Source organism: Solanum verrucosum, unplaced genomic scaffold (assembly GCF_900185275.1).
Source record: "Solanum verrucosum unplaced genomic scaffold, falcon-dt-bn FXZP01000051.1, whole genome shotgun sequence".
Classification (NCBI taxonomy): Eukaryota; Viridiplantae; Streptophyta; class Magnoliopsida; order Solanales; family Solanaceae; genus Solanum; species Solanum verrucosum.
The window spans coordinates 2,232,156-2,249,608 of NW_026020110.1; the positions used below are offsets into that span (position 1 = coordinate 2,232,156).

Sequence of the window (17,453 nt, forward strand, 5' to 3'; positions counted from 1 at the left end):
TAACTTTGAATTGAGAATTGAACTTGTAAAAATTAGGATCTTTGGGCACCCAATGGAGAAAAGGACTCCATTGGTGAATACTAACATACCTTAGTGATCAAGGCCCAAAAGTTATGGGGAATTGGAGATCTTGAAGTGAAACCCTAGCTTCTTCTTCCTTAGCTTTAGAGAGAACTTTGGGGAAAGAACTAGGAGGGAATTTGTGATTTTAGGAGAACGATTTAGAACGGGTAGTTTTAGGACTTAAAATACCTATATAGGGCTTAGAATAGAGTTCAAAACGACATAGTTTTAGGTATTAAACACATAGGAAAAAGACCCGAAAACCCCTTAAAATAACTATCGGACTGGTCTACGGGTGTGACTTACAGACCGTAGAACTTTCTACGATCCGTACTGGTCAACCGTAGAACAAGTACTGGAGCCTAAATTCTATCCAACTTTTGATGAGATTGGTCTACGGCCCGTAGAACCTTCTACGGTCCATAGACCCCAACCGTAAAACTCAACTTTGACCCTAAAATTTTACTAAGTCACAAAAAACATCTGAAAGTATATGATTTTGAACTTTCATACTCAATTCTACTGTTAGAGTGAAATATTATTAAAACAATTACGGGAAGCATATCTTAGTAGCATATAATATATGTGATTGAACGAACATATGAAGTGTACTATTGTATTATAAGTTACATATGTGAGAAGTTACGACTCGAACGAATTCGCCAACAATTAGGCCAATCTTTATCTGTGAAAGAGGCTGGCTGGCTGGGCATACCTGTTTGATAAACCCAAGAAATAGATGATTGATGAATCACTGCCATAGATGATTGTTGCTTTTAAAGAGATCAAAATGAAAAACTGCAACTCAACACATACATCTAACCACATGCGTATGATATATGAAACTTATGATTTAAATTTGAGCTTATTTGGATATATCTGAGGGTTGAACTGATAAAATTCAAACAAAAAAAATAATAGCAAAACACATGCCTGAGACTTGAGACAATTTCACACAGTTGGAAGACAAATTTTTCAACCTCAGTTGCGTATGCTTGAATTATTCCAAAAAGCAGAGAAACTTATTCTAAAATTATATATGGAGCATTTGTTAAATAGCGACTCCAAAAGCAAATATATGTGTATAAAATTGAGAGAACAGTAAGTAATAGGATGGAGTGGTTGAAGGTATTCACATAAATCCTTTTAACCAACTCTACTTCATTAATTAGTTAGTTGTGTTGTAATGAAAAGAGAATCATTTGTTTGATCCTTACCGCTGGAAAGATTCAGGATATGCTCACACATTCAATTCTCCAATATCTGGGCTCAGAGGTTCGAAAAGAGCTTCCACCTTCCTATCCTCAACTTCCTCCAAGCAACTTGGTTTCCACTTTGGCTTCTGAAAACAAAATCCTTAATATTTTTAGGAATCCTTAATACCCACAGAACAATATACTACCATTATTGCCAAATAAAAAATAAAAAATCATCACCAACTTTTATCCACTACACCTTAACTAGAGCTTGGTACAAAAAAGGACCGTCACCCACTAAGAGCTAGAATTCCAAAGCATGTCTTAACAGAAATTTTACAAAAATTGGATAGAGTTTCCCATATTTTTAGGACTATTTAAAATTTTCCATGTTCCAGAATCGACAATAGAACCAACGAATATAAACAAATTGGATCACAGCCAACCTCAATCAATCATTTTCAACTTCATAACCCTAAAACCATCTCCAAAACACGGGAAGAGCGTGTAATTCTAGTCACAATTCTATAATAATAAAAGAATACTTATGGAACTAATGAAATGACTATGGAGCTAAGACTTCAAAAGAAAAGACCATAACAAATAAATAAATAATTAGACAAAATGTCCATTAAATCAGAATTCCTTACCAAGATAGCCCAACTATCACTTATTATGTAAAATGGTCGTTGGACTAATGTTATTACAGGCGAAGTGCCTACTTTTCTTCCTCTTTTCATTCTTCTTCTTATTGAATCCAAATATCCTCCATTGGCCCCCTAATTCCACCTATCTATATTTACTTCTGAAATGATGATCTTCCCCTCTCTCTCTAGAGCACTTCCTCAAAGTGTTACAATGATGAAGATTCTTCAATTCTTAGCTGAAGTGGTCAAATTTGCATTTTTCCATCATTAGCGGTCTCATATTCAGGTATTTAAGTATACTTAATTACTATTACATTCATGTTTATGGTTAAGTATACCTGTATTATCACTGTATATCAAGAGTAGTTCATATCTAAAATTTGAGATTGTTTATACAAGATTTGAATTAGTCAATATTAGACATAAAAAGCAGCTCATTGAGGAAAATGAATTGTTGCAATGTATAAATATTATATAAATAGTGTTCATGGAGGTATATATATCTCTAATACATAGTTATACATCATATATATATATATATACGGTCAATTTATTGAAAATTACTATCTATACAATATCGATACATTACATTTACAAACAATCAATTTATTGAAAACCAAATTGTCACCTATATAGTTACGTAAGAAGCCCAAAAATAAGTTATTGTCGTTTAGTTAGGAACAAGTTATTCCGGGATAAGTTATCCCACCATATATATGGGATAACTTATCCCATCACTATGATAAAAATGGTGGGATAAATAATCCAAGGACTACCTAATATCTATAACCAAACACATACATTTTATCCCTGAGATTATTATACCTTCACACCAAACGACTCCTAACAATATAAGGAAGTGGTGGGCCAAGGCCCGAAGGGAATGTAAAGGTGAAATTCCCACAAAGGAAGTTAGGAGCCCTAATGGAGAATAACAAAGTTACCCAAGGAGGAACTTAAAAAGGAAAAATAAAAGCTTGAAAGAAGCAATTTGGAACAATGGAACAAAGAGTTCTTTTTTTTTCATCAACATTTTAGAGAAAAAGAAAAAGAAAATGATCAGTTTGGTATTAATTCTAATTACCCGATCTTTCTTGGTGATCAATTTCATAATAGTAAGAGAACTCACGGTTTAAGCTAGTTGTGAGGAGTAGCAGATAGTGTGTGTTGAAATCATAAATAGTGCCTCACAAGTCTTAAGCATCTACTGATTGTTTCGGGTATTAACTAAACTCCAATTCTAATCCTTACCAAGGAAAATACACTACACTTGTGAAATGGTCTAAGTGCACAAATACTCGCTTTTAGAGTTGCCATATAATTGTGTCTTTATCTTTTAATTATTTTTTTTGCAAGTTTACCCATTTTGAAAACAATGCAAAACATTTTTAACTGAAGTGCAATAAAAAATTGGCTAAAAATTTTAGTCATGTGCAACTGAATTTTTTTTATTATTCAAATTTCAATAATTCAACACTCAAATCTTTTCTATATGTTCAAATTTGAAATATAAATTTCATATATCATATGGAACATACAACAATAATCAATTTGTCAAAAACAACACCAGATCTAACAAACTTATTTAACAATCTTTTATTTATTTTTTCATGTATGTCTACGCTTCAGTCATGTAACATGTTAAAAATGGCTAACTTTCAGTTGACTGATTCAACTCCCAAATCTACTCCAGATTAGTTTGAATTTGAAACATAAGTTCCATATACCATAAAAACAAACCTCGGCCATCAATTTGTCAAAACAACAAATCTAACAAACATATTTAGTACCCTTTTAATTTTTTCATGTGTGCGGACTTTAGTCATAGATATTTGCATTGCATGTAAAATTGGTTGAAATTTCAATGATACGAAGTCTGAATTTTCGAAAGCAGAAACTTTATCTAAAATTACCTAATAACGTAAGGTGGGTAACAATTAAAATGGGAGGACCATGACATTTTCATGTTCAGAAACCAGAAAGCCAACATTTATGCAGTCATAACAAACCTGATCCTTGTCCACTAAGACTGCTCGGACACCTTCAGCAAAGTCGCTCCGTAGAGTGGACCTTAAAGCAATGCGATATTCAGTTCTCATGACACCAGTGAGCTGAGTGTTAAAGATGACAGAATTTAATCATTAGTGAAAAACCAGAAGATCAAAAAACTTTTAGAGGAAGAAACACTACATAAGCTCACCCTGGATAAGTCGTTCTCAGTTTTGCCACGTGCAGATGCTACCTTAGAGAAGAGCTTTTGGGTGAGACAGAGAGAAAAAGGGGCCCCCTTGCTAAGCCCTTGCAGAGCATCCTTTGCCCATTCTGCCACTGTCAACAAAATTAACTTGCACATGAAAATGTAAATAAAGCATGCCTAGTTTTACACCTAAATAACATATGAGATTCATTTATGGATAAATTAATCTATATCTTCCAAATTGTATTAAAAGCATGAACATTTTAGAAATGTTGATTGAACTTTTTATCATTTGTTAAAAAAAATTACAATAAACAAAAATGACATTTGCTATTTTCTTCAAATAATCGTCATTTAACTATTATCCTAATATTTATGTAAAAACTCTTAATAGCTATGAACTTTTAAATCAACTAAAATTATATAGTATTTATTATATGTTTCTTTATTTAAAATTTATAATAAGTAAAAGTAACTTTAAATTAATTGAAATTTTGCTACATAATTTCTGACTTTGGTATTGATACAAGACAAATTTTGACTTTTTTCCTTGGATATCTAATTTTTTAATTTAAAAATAAATAAACTCTTAATCAATACCAATATGATTTCGACTTTTGATATTAATGGCGAAATTATATTCACTACATTTGATTTTACTACTTAATTATTAATGTGGTGATGAATTATCATGTTCCTCTTTAAGTAAACTTTTTATCGTAAAAAATGTGTGTTATTTTTAAAATTTTGTAGTCAATAATATAATATGCACATAATAATTTGTTCTTTTTACATATATATATATATATATATATATTATTATTATTAATTAACACGATATGCACATGGTATAAAAAAGAGAGCACGTGAACTCATATATGAAGAAAAGTCTTACTGCTAAGCCTGTTTAAAAATAAGTCTTAGAGCTTAATTGACTTTTGGCTTATTTTTATCATTTTAGCTCAAACTTAGGCTTATAAGCGCTTTTTAAAATCACCCAAACATTCCAAAAGCGTTTAAAAGCTAGTTTGACTTAAAAACACTTAAAATAAGTCAATCCAAACAAGCTCTTACTGCTAAACCTTACCCAATGTATCAGTGCTTTGCTGATGATTTTCTAGCTCCTCTAGTATCTCTCTAATGGACTTGTTACCAGCAAAAGTAGAAATTATTCTGGGTAAAAGTGACTTCAAACGGGGTTCTGAATTAGGGTTGCTGCTATATTTCGTCAACAGTTGTTTTATCTCCTCATCTGGATCCTCGGAGCTAATTTAACAAAACAGAACAACTTATTCAAAGTTGAAATATATAACTGGATTGATTTGTATCAGTAACATAATACACACTTGTCAGAAGGCATAAGAAACAATATTCTGAAGAAGAAAGCTGAAGACCAGATGTGCCTCATGAAGTGTTGATTAGAATATAGCAACAGAAGCACTAAAAAAGTTTTAAAGGAACAAAAGTTTACCCAACTTGGGGAATCTCTTCCCCCAAAGCCAAGCCATTAAAGGATTTGAAGAGAAAAGGCACAACCTAAGGAATGTGGACACAAATAGTTTTAACATGCACAGATAAAGAGACTCAAAAGGGAAAGGAGTCGTGCATGCCTCATGGATCTGAGTAATTGATTAAAAAAAATTGACATTTAGTGCATGAACTTCACATTACTAAAAGAATAATATTGGGACATACAATTTAGTGGCAAGCAAAGCTTCCTTCAATGTGCCCAAATTTGCAGAAGGGACATAATGAGTTCCCAGACCAACATAGAGAGCATCAGCAGGTGTTGATATCCTACTTCCAGTCAATCCAAGATAAGCACCTGCAATAGATGAATTGATTAAGCACACACATAGGAAAGGAGTGGAGAAGATAGTTCAACGATAACACCACATACATTGTTAAGCAGTATCTCACGCCAACAAAATATGGATAGATACTACCAGAAAAGTGAGAAAGTTCTCACTTGGCATCTTTATCCATTTTAAAAATTACTCCCATTGTAACAACTTATACGACACTCTTCCCATTTTTGCATATTCTATGATTCTAAAATGTCTGCCACGATTGTCATTAGTAATATTATCCTGTAAACTTTCAGATCTTTTATTAATTTCAATTGATATAAGAACTTTCAATTTTAACTTTGAGTATCAAACTAATTTTTCCATTATTACTTAATGATTTTCTTCCACTACCTCTGATATGAAACAGAAGTCAAATTATTTTATTAAACTAATTTTATAAACAAGCAGTGATGTGTTGGGATAGAAATGTTGAAACTGCTAATAAACAGTTAATGTGTTTGGTAAAAAAAGTGTTAAGTTGTTCTTTTGTTACAACGACTAAAATATCCTTAAAAAAATTTCAAAATATTATTAATTTAAAAGTATCCTTGTAAAGAAAAGAAGGAACAACTGACACAAAGTGAAGAGCAAGTTGGGAGTTCTGTTTTGGGAAAGATATTTTGAGAATTAGAAAAAATACGAAGGATAAAATTATAAAATACTTGGTCAAACCAAAAGTACTTATAAGCTACAAAATCAGAAATTGGGGATAAACAAGTTATGGCGCTAATTTTGGCTTATAAACGCCTGACTTATAAGCAGTGTTATCAAAGTTGAGCTTAAGCCCCGAAGCGAGGCTCAAAAAGTGTTGAGCGCTTTCCCTTGCTTAATGTGCACTTTAGTGTCGTCATCAAGGCGCTAAGGATTACTTTTCCTTGTCAATGAGCCTCTTCTACAGAGGTGGCACTAAACTATTGATATTTCACTTTATCCTAAAAAAAATCAATTTCTTTGATCATATAATTGTCACTCATGCATATAATTATTAGCCTTGGACTAAACATATATATTTGTACTTTTCTCCCTTTGCGCCTTTTTTCATTAAAGTCTCACACTTTATTTGTGGTTTGCGCTTGAAAGCCAATATATCTTAGAGCTTTTTTGCGCTTTTTGCTTTTAATAACAGCTTATAAATACTTTGGTGTTTACCAAATGCGTAGATAAAGCTTAACAATGCTTATAAGCCAGTTTAACCAGCTTATAAGCGTAGTCAAACACCCTCTTAGTCACTATTGCTTCTCAATAGGTTTTCCCCATGGTTCAAGATCATGCTTAGCCATTGACAAATATAAGTGTAACATTTGTCTGCAACCACAGATCTACTTCACCAGTGCTTGCACGGATGACCTCATTTTGGTTATCACTTAAATCAGAGAACTCAAGAGTACATTTACTAAAATCACAATCAACCTTCATAGTCCTAATATTGCGTTAGTCTTGAATGTTTAGTAAGAGGATCCACACCAGGTAATGTACAAACAGAGAGCTAATGTCCATGTTCTTCAGAAATAAAACAATAATTGCTTTGTGAACATGAAAGGGATGTGTTTATGAACAACAGGTGCAGTTTTATCAAAAGTGGAAAACACAATAAAGCTCTAAGGTCCAGTGGCGCTTTAAGCATGACTAAAGTATCGCCTTTAATGCAAAATGGCGCAATGGAGAAAAAAAATGCAAAAATGTATGTTTAGTCCAAGACTAATAATAATAAGCATGAACAGAAAATATATGTACAAATAAATTCGGATAAAGAAATTACGATAAAGTGAAATATCAACCATTTAGTGTCATCTCTTCGGGAGATGCTTATTAGAAAGAAAAAGTATGATTTAGAGACTTGATGACGACATTGAAGTGCACATTAAGTGAGGCAAAGCGCTTAACATGTTTTGCACCTCACTTCAGCTCTTAATCGCACTTTAAGCATGGTTTTGACAACACTGAACAGGTGGAAATGCATGAAGTGGTATCAGGGTGTTAATAAGTGTTCTTTCATCAAACAAACAACTGAAAGGCTCCTCAGTTACAGATCAAAAAACTTATCATATTTCTTCCTAAAATTCATCAAAGAAGGAAATCACCTCAAACACCTTAGAAAGTTCTGAAATGTTGATCATAATTCCTACCTCCAAATTTTAGAAGCCCAATCAATAGCATTCAATAACATACAGACACTGATGGAAGCATGCTTCTCTTGCTGACTTTAGCACCTAGATATCAGGGACGGAGCCAGCTAGGGCCTAGGGGGTTCATTCGAGCACTCTTGGATGGAAAATTACATTATTTATATATGATTAAAATTATCTTTAATGTAAATATAATAGACGTTGAACCCCCTTTTGCTTCTTTGTATGTTTACCTTTCATATTTTGAAACCCGTTAGTGAAAATCTTGGCTCCGCAAGTGCTAGATATTCTTCAATACTTTCTGTAATCTTCCATCCCCAGATCACAGAGCTCAATTACCAAACTTAAGCTATTAGAGAGGAGAGAGATCTATGCCCCAGTTATATGAGTTTCCATCTTTTATTTCTCTTTTTAGTAATTTTTCATGCACCAAGATAGCGTTATTGGAATTTACTCAGCAAGAAACACTCAACTGAATATAAGAAAATATACCAACTGTGCCTTCTCCAGGACCATGTGCCGCTATATAGGAAAAACCGACATCTGGAAACAATCCAATTCCATTTTCTGGCATCGCTAGAACAGTCCTCTAGAGAAAAATAAGAAGTGTAAATAAGATGTTACTTGCTAAAACGAGTAATTCTCCATAAGGGTAGAGAACTACCTCTGTAATAACCTTGTAACGACCATGACCAGATAAACCAATTCCAAAGCCCATTGTAATGCCATCCATGAAGCTGATGTAAGGCTTTTTGTACCCGGAGATTTTACATATTATAGGATACTCAGCTGTGAATACCTGTTACATATAACAGGAAAGGATATTGATTTCTACTTTTACACAGAGGCCTCCTAGCTCAGCTGCAGTATTCAATTGAATATAAGCATAAAATAACACATTCAAGCATTACAAGGGGGGAATATAAAACTGCTGTATAAAGTGCAAAGAATAAGATCAAAGCATGAACTGGTGATGCTTTGGTGTTAACATTCTCCAAGAATCACGTGTGTACCTGAAAAAGAGAGCCTACAATTTTTAACATGGAATAACTTAAGATGCATGTACATAAACTACAGCAGGTGTGCGTGCACACATGCCACGAGAAGGACTATGATTGACAAAGATGGTAAAAACATTAAACAAGGGTCATGATAGACTAAGATGGTAAAAACATTAAACAAGCACCTCATTGGTTGTGTAGGAATACGTGCATTGTTTGAAAGATTTAAGAATATTGTAAATGATACTGTTTATCAATTAGGATAAGCCAGAATAAATTAGATTGATTATATAATCAGGCAGAATATTGTTTCCCATCTTAACACTTGTATATTTACTACTTAAGACCCATTAGCTTGAAGGAATAATCAAGCTGAGTTTTCTCCTCCTTGTTCTCTTCTTTCACATGCTAATAGAGTCCTAGTGTTAAAATTCTCGTTGAACAATCACCAGGGACATTCCGGAGGAAGAAAAGATCATCACCACGCATTTTTCCGGTGACCATGAAACTCTCCAACTGGTGAGACATTGTTGTTATCGCCTTGCTGTGACACTTACTGAGGTCTGTTGTAATGACCCTCTAGGTCATTTTCTCCGTTTTTAGTATTTTCGGGGTTTAGAGCTTTCCTATAGCGTCCCAAATCATTTGTGACTTGTTGGGACTGATGGTTCAGTCACCGGATCGTACGTTTGGTTTTTAAGCAAGTTTTCCTATTTTGCAGCTTTTGAAGTTTGAACGGTTGACTTCGGTCATAACTTCAGATAAACAACCTCATAATGTAATTCTGATGGTTTTGTTAGCTCTGGAACGTCGAATTTAGTTTGGATGAACCTTTCGTTCAGATCCCAAGGCTTTCGGACTCATTTTAAGCAACCATGTGACTTTTGGCTAAAACGGAGCCTTAGGTGTGGGACCCACGTTTTGTCGAGACGACCTCAAATGAAAGTTTCGACATCCCTGTCTCAAATTTGGTGGAGTAGTATAGTTTGTTTGTGTGCACAAGGTTCCGAACCAATCCCGAGCACCCGATCGGAATCCGTTGGGACTTAGCTATTTTGGTTGGTGCCAGCCTGCTGTGTAGCCGCTTTAGCGGCCTAGGACCGCTTTAGCAGCCTATGGACCACTTTAGCCTGAGTTGGCCATCATGGGCTTGGCCGCTTAGCAGCCATCAAGTGGATTATTCATCAAAAATCTTATCCTTATAGCTCTTAACAAAACAGGGTAGATGACACAGGAAGAATAGACAGCTCCCACTTAACCTATACAATCGCATGTGCCCTTGCAATTTTGGGATGATGTGGTTCTCACAACATATTATTTGATTAATTGTATGTCTTTCTATGTCATCCAAAATCAGGTTCTACACACAACTTTATTCCCAAATTCACCTTTGTAGTTTGTTCCTCCTCATATATTTGGGAGCACATGGTTTATTCATAACTTAATCACTGGGAAAAATAAATTAACCCCCCGTGCTCCCAAATATGTGTTGCCTGGTTATTCTCAAGTTAAGAAGAAATCGTTGTTGCTCACCTAACCTACATTATTAACTTATGTTAGTTGATGTCAAATTTTTCGAAAATCAGCCTTATTTCACATCTTTATCTTCTGACAATTCTGACATCTCAAGCTTTACCTCAACCACCTTTAGGGGATTCTATCTACACCTCTCCTGCTCCCACAACAGTTTTACCTATATCGCCTTCTAGGGATCCTATTAGGACTTCTCCTTCATCAGCACCACAACCTTCAAGTACCTCTCCTTCATCTCCTCCACTAGCTCCACCTCTCTTAACTTATCATCATCATAAACTCCCACCAGGTTGAACTGATTCACGCCTTGCTTCAGATCCTTCACCTGTTGCAGACTTGTCTTCTCCTAGTCCTTCAGTTGCTCTTTGAAGTGGTATTTGCTCCAATCATAATCCCAACTCCAGCTATGTTGGTTTGAGTTATTACCGTCTGTCATCACAACAACATGCATTTGTAGCATCCATGCCTTCTATTAGTATTCCTAAGTCTATCGTTCAAGCCTTTTCTCATCTAGGAAGGCCACGTTATAATTGAGGTGATGCCTATTTTACACTTCTTATTTGTTAACAAAAATCTACTTTACATGCTATTGGTACTTGGAAGCTTATTTCTCAAACTCCTGGCAAATGTTGGTTGTTGATGGGGTTATGCAGTCAAACTGTCAAAGTTGGCTCAAATGTAAAATGATCTACTCAAGAAATGTCTAATGGTTAAAGGTTATACTCAGATCATGGACTTGATTGCAATATACATTCAGCCATGGCTAAAATTGCATTTGTCCATCATTTTCAGTCTATGGCTACTTTACACCATTATCCTCTTTATCATTTGGAAATCAAGAAAGTTTTTTTCCACGACAATCTTGAGGATAAAGTATATATAGAGAAACCACCCAATTTTGCTATTGTGGTCTCTATATGGTCTAAGACAATCTTCTCAAGCATGGTTTGGTAAGTTTAGCACGGTTATAGAGGAGTTTGGCATGACTCACCACGAGGTTGTTCATTATGTATTCTATCGACACACTGCTCCAAATATGTGCATTTTTGGTAGTTTATGTTGATGTTGTCATCATGGGCAATGATCAGGATGGTATAACTAAATTGTAGCAATGTTATCTCATGACGTTATGTATGCTCTATATATTCTTGAGGAGATATGAATGACATGTCGTAGACCCATTGTCACTCTTGTAGATCCGAATGCTATGTTTTTTTGCCATGATAGGGGAGCCCTTAGGGGTCGTTTGGTGTGAAGGATAACACCAAATAGTCCTGAGATTAAATTATAGTGCCACTTAATTTGTTGTTTAGTTGGCAAGTCCAGGATAACTTATCCCGGGATTAACAATTACTATCGGGATAAATTATCCTTCCCCTTGGGTAATATAGTAATTCCGGGAGAACTTATCCCGGGATAAAATAGGTAAATGACAAAGATATCCCTTTAAACCCTTTTTATATATCACTTTTCACATTCATGAAGGGTATTTTTGTAAACCAATAATTTGTTCTTAAAATTTATATAATGCATATTATTTTGAATACAACAAACCAAACACTCAATAAGAAATAATCTAGCATAACTTATCCCATCATAACTAATCTGAGCATATAATTAATCACGTCATAACTAATCCCATCATAACTTGTATTCAAACCAAACGACCCCTTAGAGACCCCAGAAGATATAGGTGGCTGATCGGTACATTGAACTACCTCATAGTGAATCAACCATACATTGCATTTGGTGCGAGTGTTGTAAGACAGTTTATGGACTCTCTTTGTGATACTCACTGGGGTGCAATTATTCAAATTCTTCGATATATAAAATCAACCATAAGTAAAGGATTACTTTTTGAGGAACAAGGTCATGAACAAATTGTTGTATACACATATGTTGATGGAGAAGTATCACTGTCTGATAGGCGGTTCTACATCTAGACATTGTGTTCTGGCAGGAGGTAATTTATTGTCTTGCAAGAACAAGAAATAACATGGTTGCTATTTTGGATCGAACAATTGTTTAAAGAATGGAAGTATGAGAAATCAGTCAGAAGGAGAAGGAACTTATGTGTGATAACTGATAACTGCGTTGTTCTTCATATGCACCAAAACTGATATTTCATTAAAGAGCTCAGTGATTGACTGTCACTTCATTAGAGAAAAGATAATTTCAAGAGACATTGCTACAAAATTCGTGAAGTTAGTGATGAGCTTGCAGATATTTTTACCAAGTTCCCCAAGGGTTCTCGTATCAATTGCATTTGAAACCAGCTTGGTACATACAACTTGTATGCACGAGCTTGAGGAAGAGTGTTAAGAATATTGTAATTAATATTGTTTATCAGTTAGGACTAGTCAAAATTAATTAGACTGTTCTCTTCTTTCACATGCAGTGTCAAACTAAGCATGCTAAAAGAAAAGCCCATAAATATCTAGCATGCTTATATTTGAGTTTGACAATGCACTTAATCCTGCACAACTAATGATGATCTTAGATAGTAGTAAAAGAACCTAGTGGGAGTGTTAGAGTGGATAAAAGTCCCACATTGGTTGGGGAATGGACTAGTAGTCTCCTTATATGGACTTGGGCAATCCTCCCCTCATGAGCTAGCTTTTGGGATTGAGTTAGGCTCAGGTCTCATATCTTAACATGGTATCAGAGTCAGGTTCATCCCCGTTTGGACTCTCGGTCCACGCTCCAGTTGGGCCTGGGCGTGAAGGGGGGTGTTAGAGTGGGTAAAAGTCCCACATTGCTTGGGGAATGGACCAATGGTTTTCTTATATGGACTTGAGCAAGTTAGGCTCAAGTGCCATATCTTTATAGGGAGCAAAACCATTTGACACATTTATAAATTGACCTATGAAAACAAATTTTGTTTATATTAGAAGTGTGGCACTATAACTTCTTAGTAATAACTAGAGTATCTTTAGGATGGAATAGGTACCATGTGCCTCAATGTTGTTTATCAGTTATAGGTCCAGTTATTCTTCTCATGGCAGCATATTATCATACATTATAGTTGGTTAAATTCAAGTTGTTTCAGGGTTTATTTAAACTAGATATTAATGTGATTTCTTACTTCTAAGAGGACAATTTGATATTTATGAGAATGGTCACTAACAATTAATAAAACCTATTTATATTTAACTTTCAAATATACCAGCAACACTTTGTCTCCACTATGAATGTAAATACTATGATGAGCAAAATTATTTGAATTGTCTGTCGAGCCCATTCTTATTCTAGCATCACAAAGCAACTTATGATTGCACACAATACTTTCTCTACGGTATACAGGGAACATTATTTGTTATTCCAGAGCCTATGATGTTCCATATCTTCCATTACTATTTTTTTATGTGATCCGATTTCATGTCTCTTTTATACAAATCTTCCAATTTTTAAAATTACGAAATATCAAAATATAAAAAGTCTTAGGCCCCACACTATTAGTCAATTACTTCTTTCACCACAGATAAAAAGGCCCTGCCTGTATTTTTCTGTAGATAACTGATAACTGCAACTAAGACAATGGTTCTTTGGATAGTTATTAGGAAGCGAACTAACAAAAGGTGTTGGTAATCAGTTTGCCACAATCATAGTGTGTGTTCTATAGCTAGTGCAGTTTGTTGTGAGTATGGGACTTGCTTAACTGAGTAGACAGAATCATGATCAGCTATTCATGTTTAAAGGACAGTATACAAAACCTCTATCATATCTGACTGCTGTTTTTTTGCTGCAATCTGCTTGATATCACCACCTGCAGGTAAAATCACTAGGACTTCCGTTATCCATCATCTTATTAGCATCAACTAATCAAGACAATGTCAGAAAATGAAATTACAGATAGCAAACTCCAAAATATACTGTGGATGACACCAGCTTTGACACACCACCAAAAATACAATACAACATGAGACACTAACAGACACTTTCAACTGTAAGTCAAATTTCTGTGGGGGGGGGCGCGAGGGGGGAAGAAAAAAAAAAAACTTTTGCATGAAGTTGCTCTTTTGTCCCAAAATTCGGTGACAACCCCCTAATAGTCAATCTTGCATTGACAATGAATGGTGACCCTCAACTCTTAGTAGCACAGGGGATACTATGTAACATATCTAATAGTTGGTCTCTAACAAAATGAATAATGAGATAATGTAACAACTACTTTAAATTAAAATGAATAATGAGATAATGTAACAACTACTTTAAATTAAAATGAATAATGAGATAATGTAACAACTACTTTAAATTAAAATGAATAATGAGATAATGTAACAACTACTTTAATAATTAGATGGTGCAAAACTACCAACTAGAGGTCCACCAAGCATCTTTCCTCTAAATAAGGAAAATCATGTTACCTGCTGAAAAGGCACGGGGGGAGCTACTGGCAGCCAAAACACATTTTACCGTTGGGTCTGTTTCCCATTCATCCAGTAAACTCTTGTATTTGATATCCATATCTGCATCATATTTCAATGAAGCGTGAATGCAACAGACCAAACTATGCAAATGGTAATGATAATGTTAACTTCAATTCGTCAGTCTTACTTTTCCCTTCTAGTCTGTTCAAAAAATGATGACTCTGTTCCTTTTTAGTAACTCTTTAATTTCAACTTTTCACACGGTCTCAATATGAAAAGACATTTTGGTACATTATACATATCTTTAGTTTAAGATTACAAGATTTAAAAGTCTTGTTTACTTTCTTAACCTTCATTTCAAGTCAAAAAACAGACAAACAAATTGGAACAGAGGGAGTAACAATGATGATGATCTGATGAGAAAAATGATTATAGTATCAGTTTAAAACAATAAAAATAATAATTACATTGTGGTATCCTGGTCCGCTAACCTAACCCGGTAGCAGACTATGTGTAGGGGTAAATCATTCCCTAAAGATAGAAAGAAGAACTACAAATTATTATAGTATTTCTTTGATTTATTATATACCAAATGATCAACTAAACCTGTTTTTGGCAATAATTCAAAATAGAACAAGTAATTAAGCTACCCACTCGTACAGGTAGCTCAAAGTCAAACATTTGGCTCTCAATCCTAAAGCAGCATTAAAGATGTTAATTAATAACTTGTAAACGAGAAATCTAGAGTGACAGTAAAGAATAAATGGCGAGGATCCACATTAGGTAAAAGAGTTGAAAATTCACCTAAGTTCATTGCATTGAGAGCTTTAGGACGATCGAGAGTGATAACGGCGACACCGTTCGGGTGGACATGTCCCCTGACAAACTCATCGGCGCCGGAGGCCATGATCGCGAAATTTCGATGAGGAAGAAGCATAGTCATTTTGGAGTAATTAGGTAACAAGGAGTGAGAAAAGCGGAGAGCAGCAGAGAGAAGACAAGCGGATCGACCTATTTTTAAAGCATTAGAAAGTCTTGCCATCCTTTGAGTTCCTCAATCCCAACAATCATCTCTTCTTCAAATATATGTAGTAGCTTTCACCTTAATTCCTCTAAAACCATCTCTTTTTTTCGATTATTCCTCCAAAACAAAGTTTAGTAGTGCATATTTGTTCTTATATTTGAATACTAGGTAATTTACCCGCGCGGCATAAATAATCTTTCTAAACTTTTAAACAACATTTCCAATATCGACTGTTATAAGAAAAAAAAAAGTAAATTTTAGTTGATTTTAAAAATATTTCAACAGAAATTAAATGATTTGACATTATCACATATCTCAAGAATTTTAAATATATAATGAATGATTTAAAATATCTTGATATCTAATCATTTTTATCTTTTACATAATATATCATAATATATGTTTGATGAAATAATTGTCTTGTTAAAACTGAGTGATGTTTTTATGTAGCGATTAAACATATTTTTTCTATTTTTTTTTGTACATGAAAAATATATAACTGATAATTTTATGGTTAGAATAACTCCTTGTTAAAAAAAATTATATAAAAGTTTTTGATAATCAATATTAGTTATAAATAAGTTACGACCGTTAAAAATGTACACCACAACAACATAAATAATTTTTTTTAGAGACAATCTACTTGTTTGAGGTCAAACATTCACCACTTTTCATTATTCTTACTTTGTTATTCTAACAAAATTTATAGAAGGAGAAAAATAAATTTGAAACAACAACAAATAAAATTGTTGACCCTTTTAGAAATTCATTTTTCATTAAACTGCTGCTCTGAAGGCTTTTCTAGATGCTTCATCAATGCAACTTTACGACTTTTTCAGAAATATGTATGTATAGTTGTTGCATTATGAAAGTACAAGTAGATCAAAATGTTGAATTCTAGACTCATGTTAAAGAAATATTCTCGAACATTAAAAAAAATTAAAAATGAGTCTAACCTAGATAACTCAAAGGCTCAGCAATGACTTGGGACATAAAGGACAACAAATCTATGCTAATAGACATATCTTTTGTATCTTAAGATATTACTTTTATTTAGAGCAGGTTTTGTTTCATATTCTGCAAATTAAGCTTGCTGAAAATAGTCATAACTCACACCAAAAATATATAGTAGAGCTGAATGAGAAGGAAAAAAAGAAAAAACATTAAAAGGACGAAAGTTTTGACCAAGTGAGATCATATACATACCAAACGAAAAATAATCAATACAACTTTAAGGAGACAACAAAATAGCGAGAAAAAACATACGTTAAAGGGAGTAAACTATGAAATATACAATGATGATAACAAATCATTCTTACCACAAAAGTTCTCATGTTTTAAAATAACATACCTCAAAAAATTGACTAATACTTCAATCAACTTTCAATCCTTAAAGTACTCATAATATCCAGTGATAAAATTTAGTAAAAATAGATAACAATAACA

At 33.9% G+C, this 17,453-nt stretch overlaps 1 protein-coding gene across 1 annotated transcript; it reads right to left on the bottom strand.

The window, feature by feature from the left end:
- Positions 1 to 1,145: 1,145 nt before the first annotated feature.
- On the bottom strand, positions 1,146 to 16,126 carry LOC125825330 (3-hydroxyisobutyryl-CoA hydrolase-like protein 4, mitochondrial). The gene is made up of 10 exons (XM_049504676.1): positions 15,788 to 16,126; positions 14,981 to 15,082; positions 14,327 to 14,379; positions 8,744 to 8,878; positions 8,572 to 8,668; positions 5,799 to 5,928; positions 5,191 to 5,369; positions 4,107 to 4,234; positions 3,916 to 4,017; positions 1,146 to 1,405 (listed from the first exon to the last, which is right to left on the bottom strand). Exons 1-10 carry the CDS (start codon positions 16,023 to 16,025, stop codon positions 1,304 to 1,306), a joined length of 1,266 nt encoding a protein of 421 aa, XP_049360633.1. The 5' UTR covers positions 16,026 to 16,126; the 3' UTR covers positions 1,146 to 1,303.
- Positions 16,127 to 17,453: the final 1,327 nt, after the last annotated feature.

What these genes read in the sequence shown, in the direction of transcription:
- LOC125825330 (XM_049504676.1), bottom strand. Translation starts at nt 16,025, where the DNA reads ATGGCAAGACTTTCTAATGCTTTAAAAATAGGTCGATCCGCTTGTCTT. An exon ending in AGCAGTCAGATATGATAGAG is followed by an intron (nt 8,879 to 14,326) that starts GTTTTGTATACT and finishes TATATGTAACAG; the next exon opens with GTATTCACAGCTGAGTATCC. An exon ending in GCTTTGCTTGCCACTAAATT is followed by an intron (nt 5,370 to 5,798) that starts GTATGTCCCAAT and finishes TTGTTAAATTAG; the next exon opens with CTCCGAGGATCCAGATGAGG.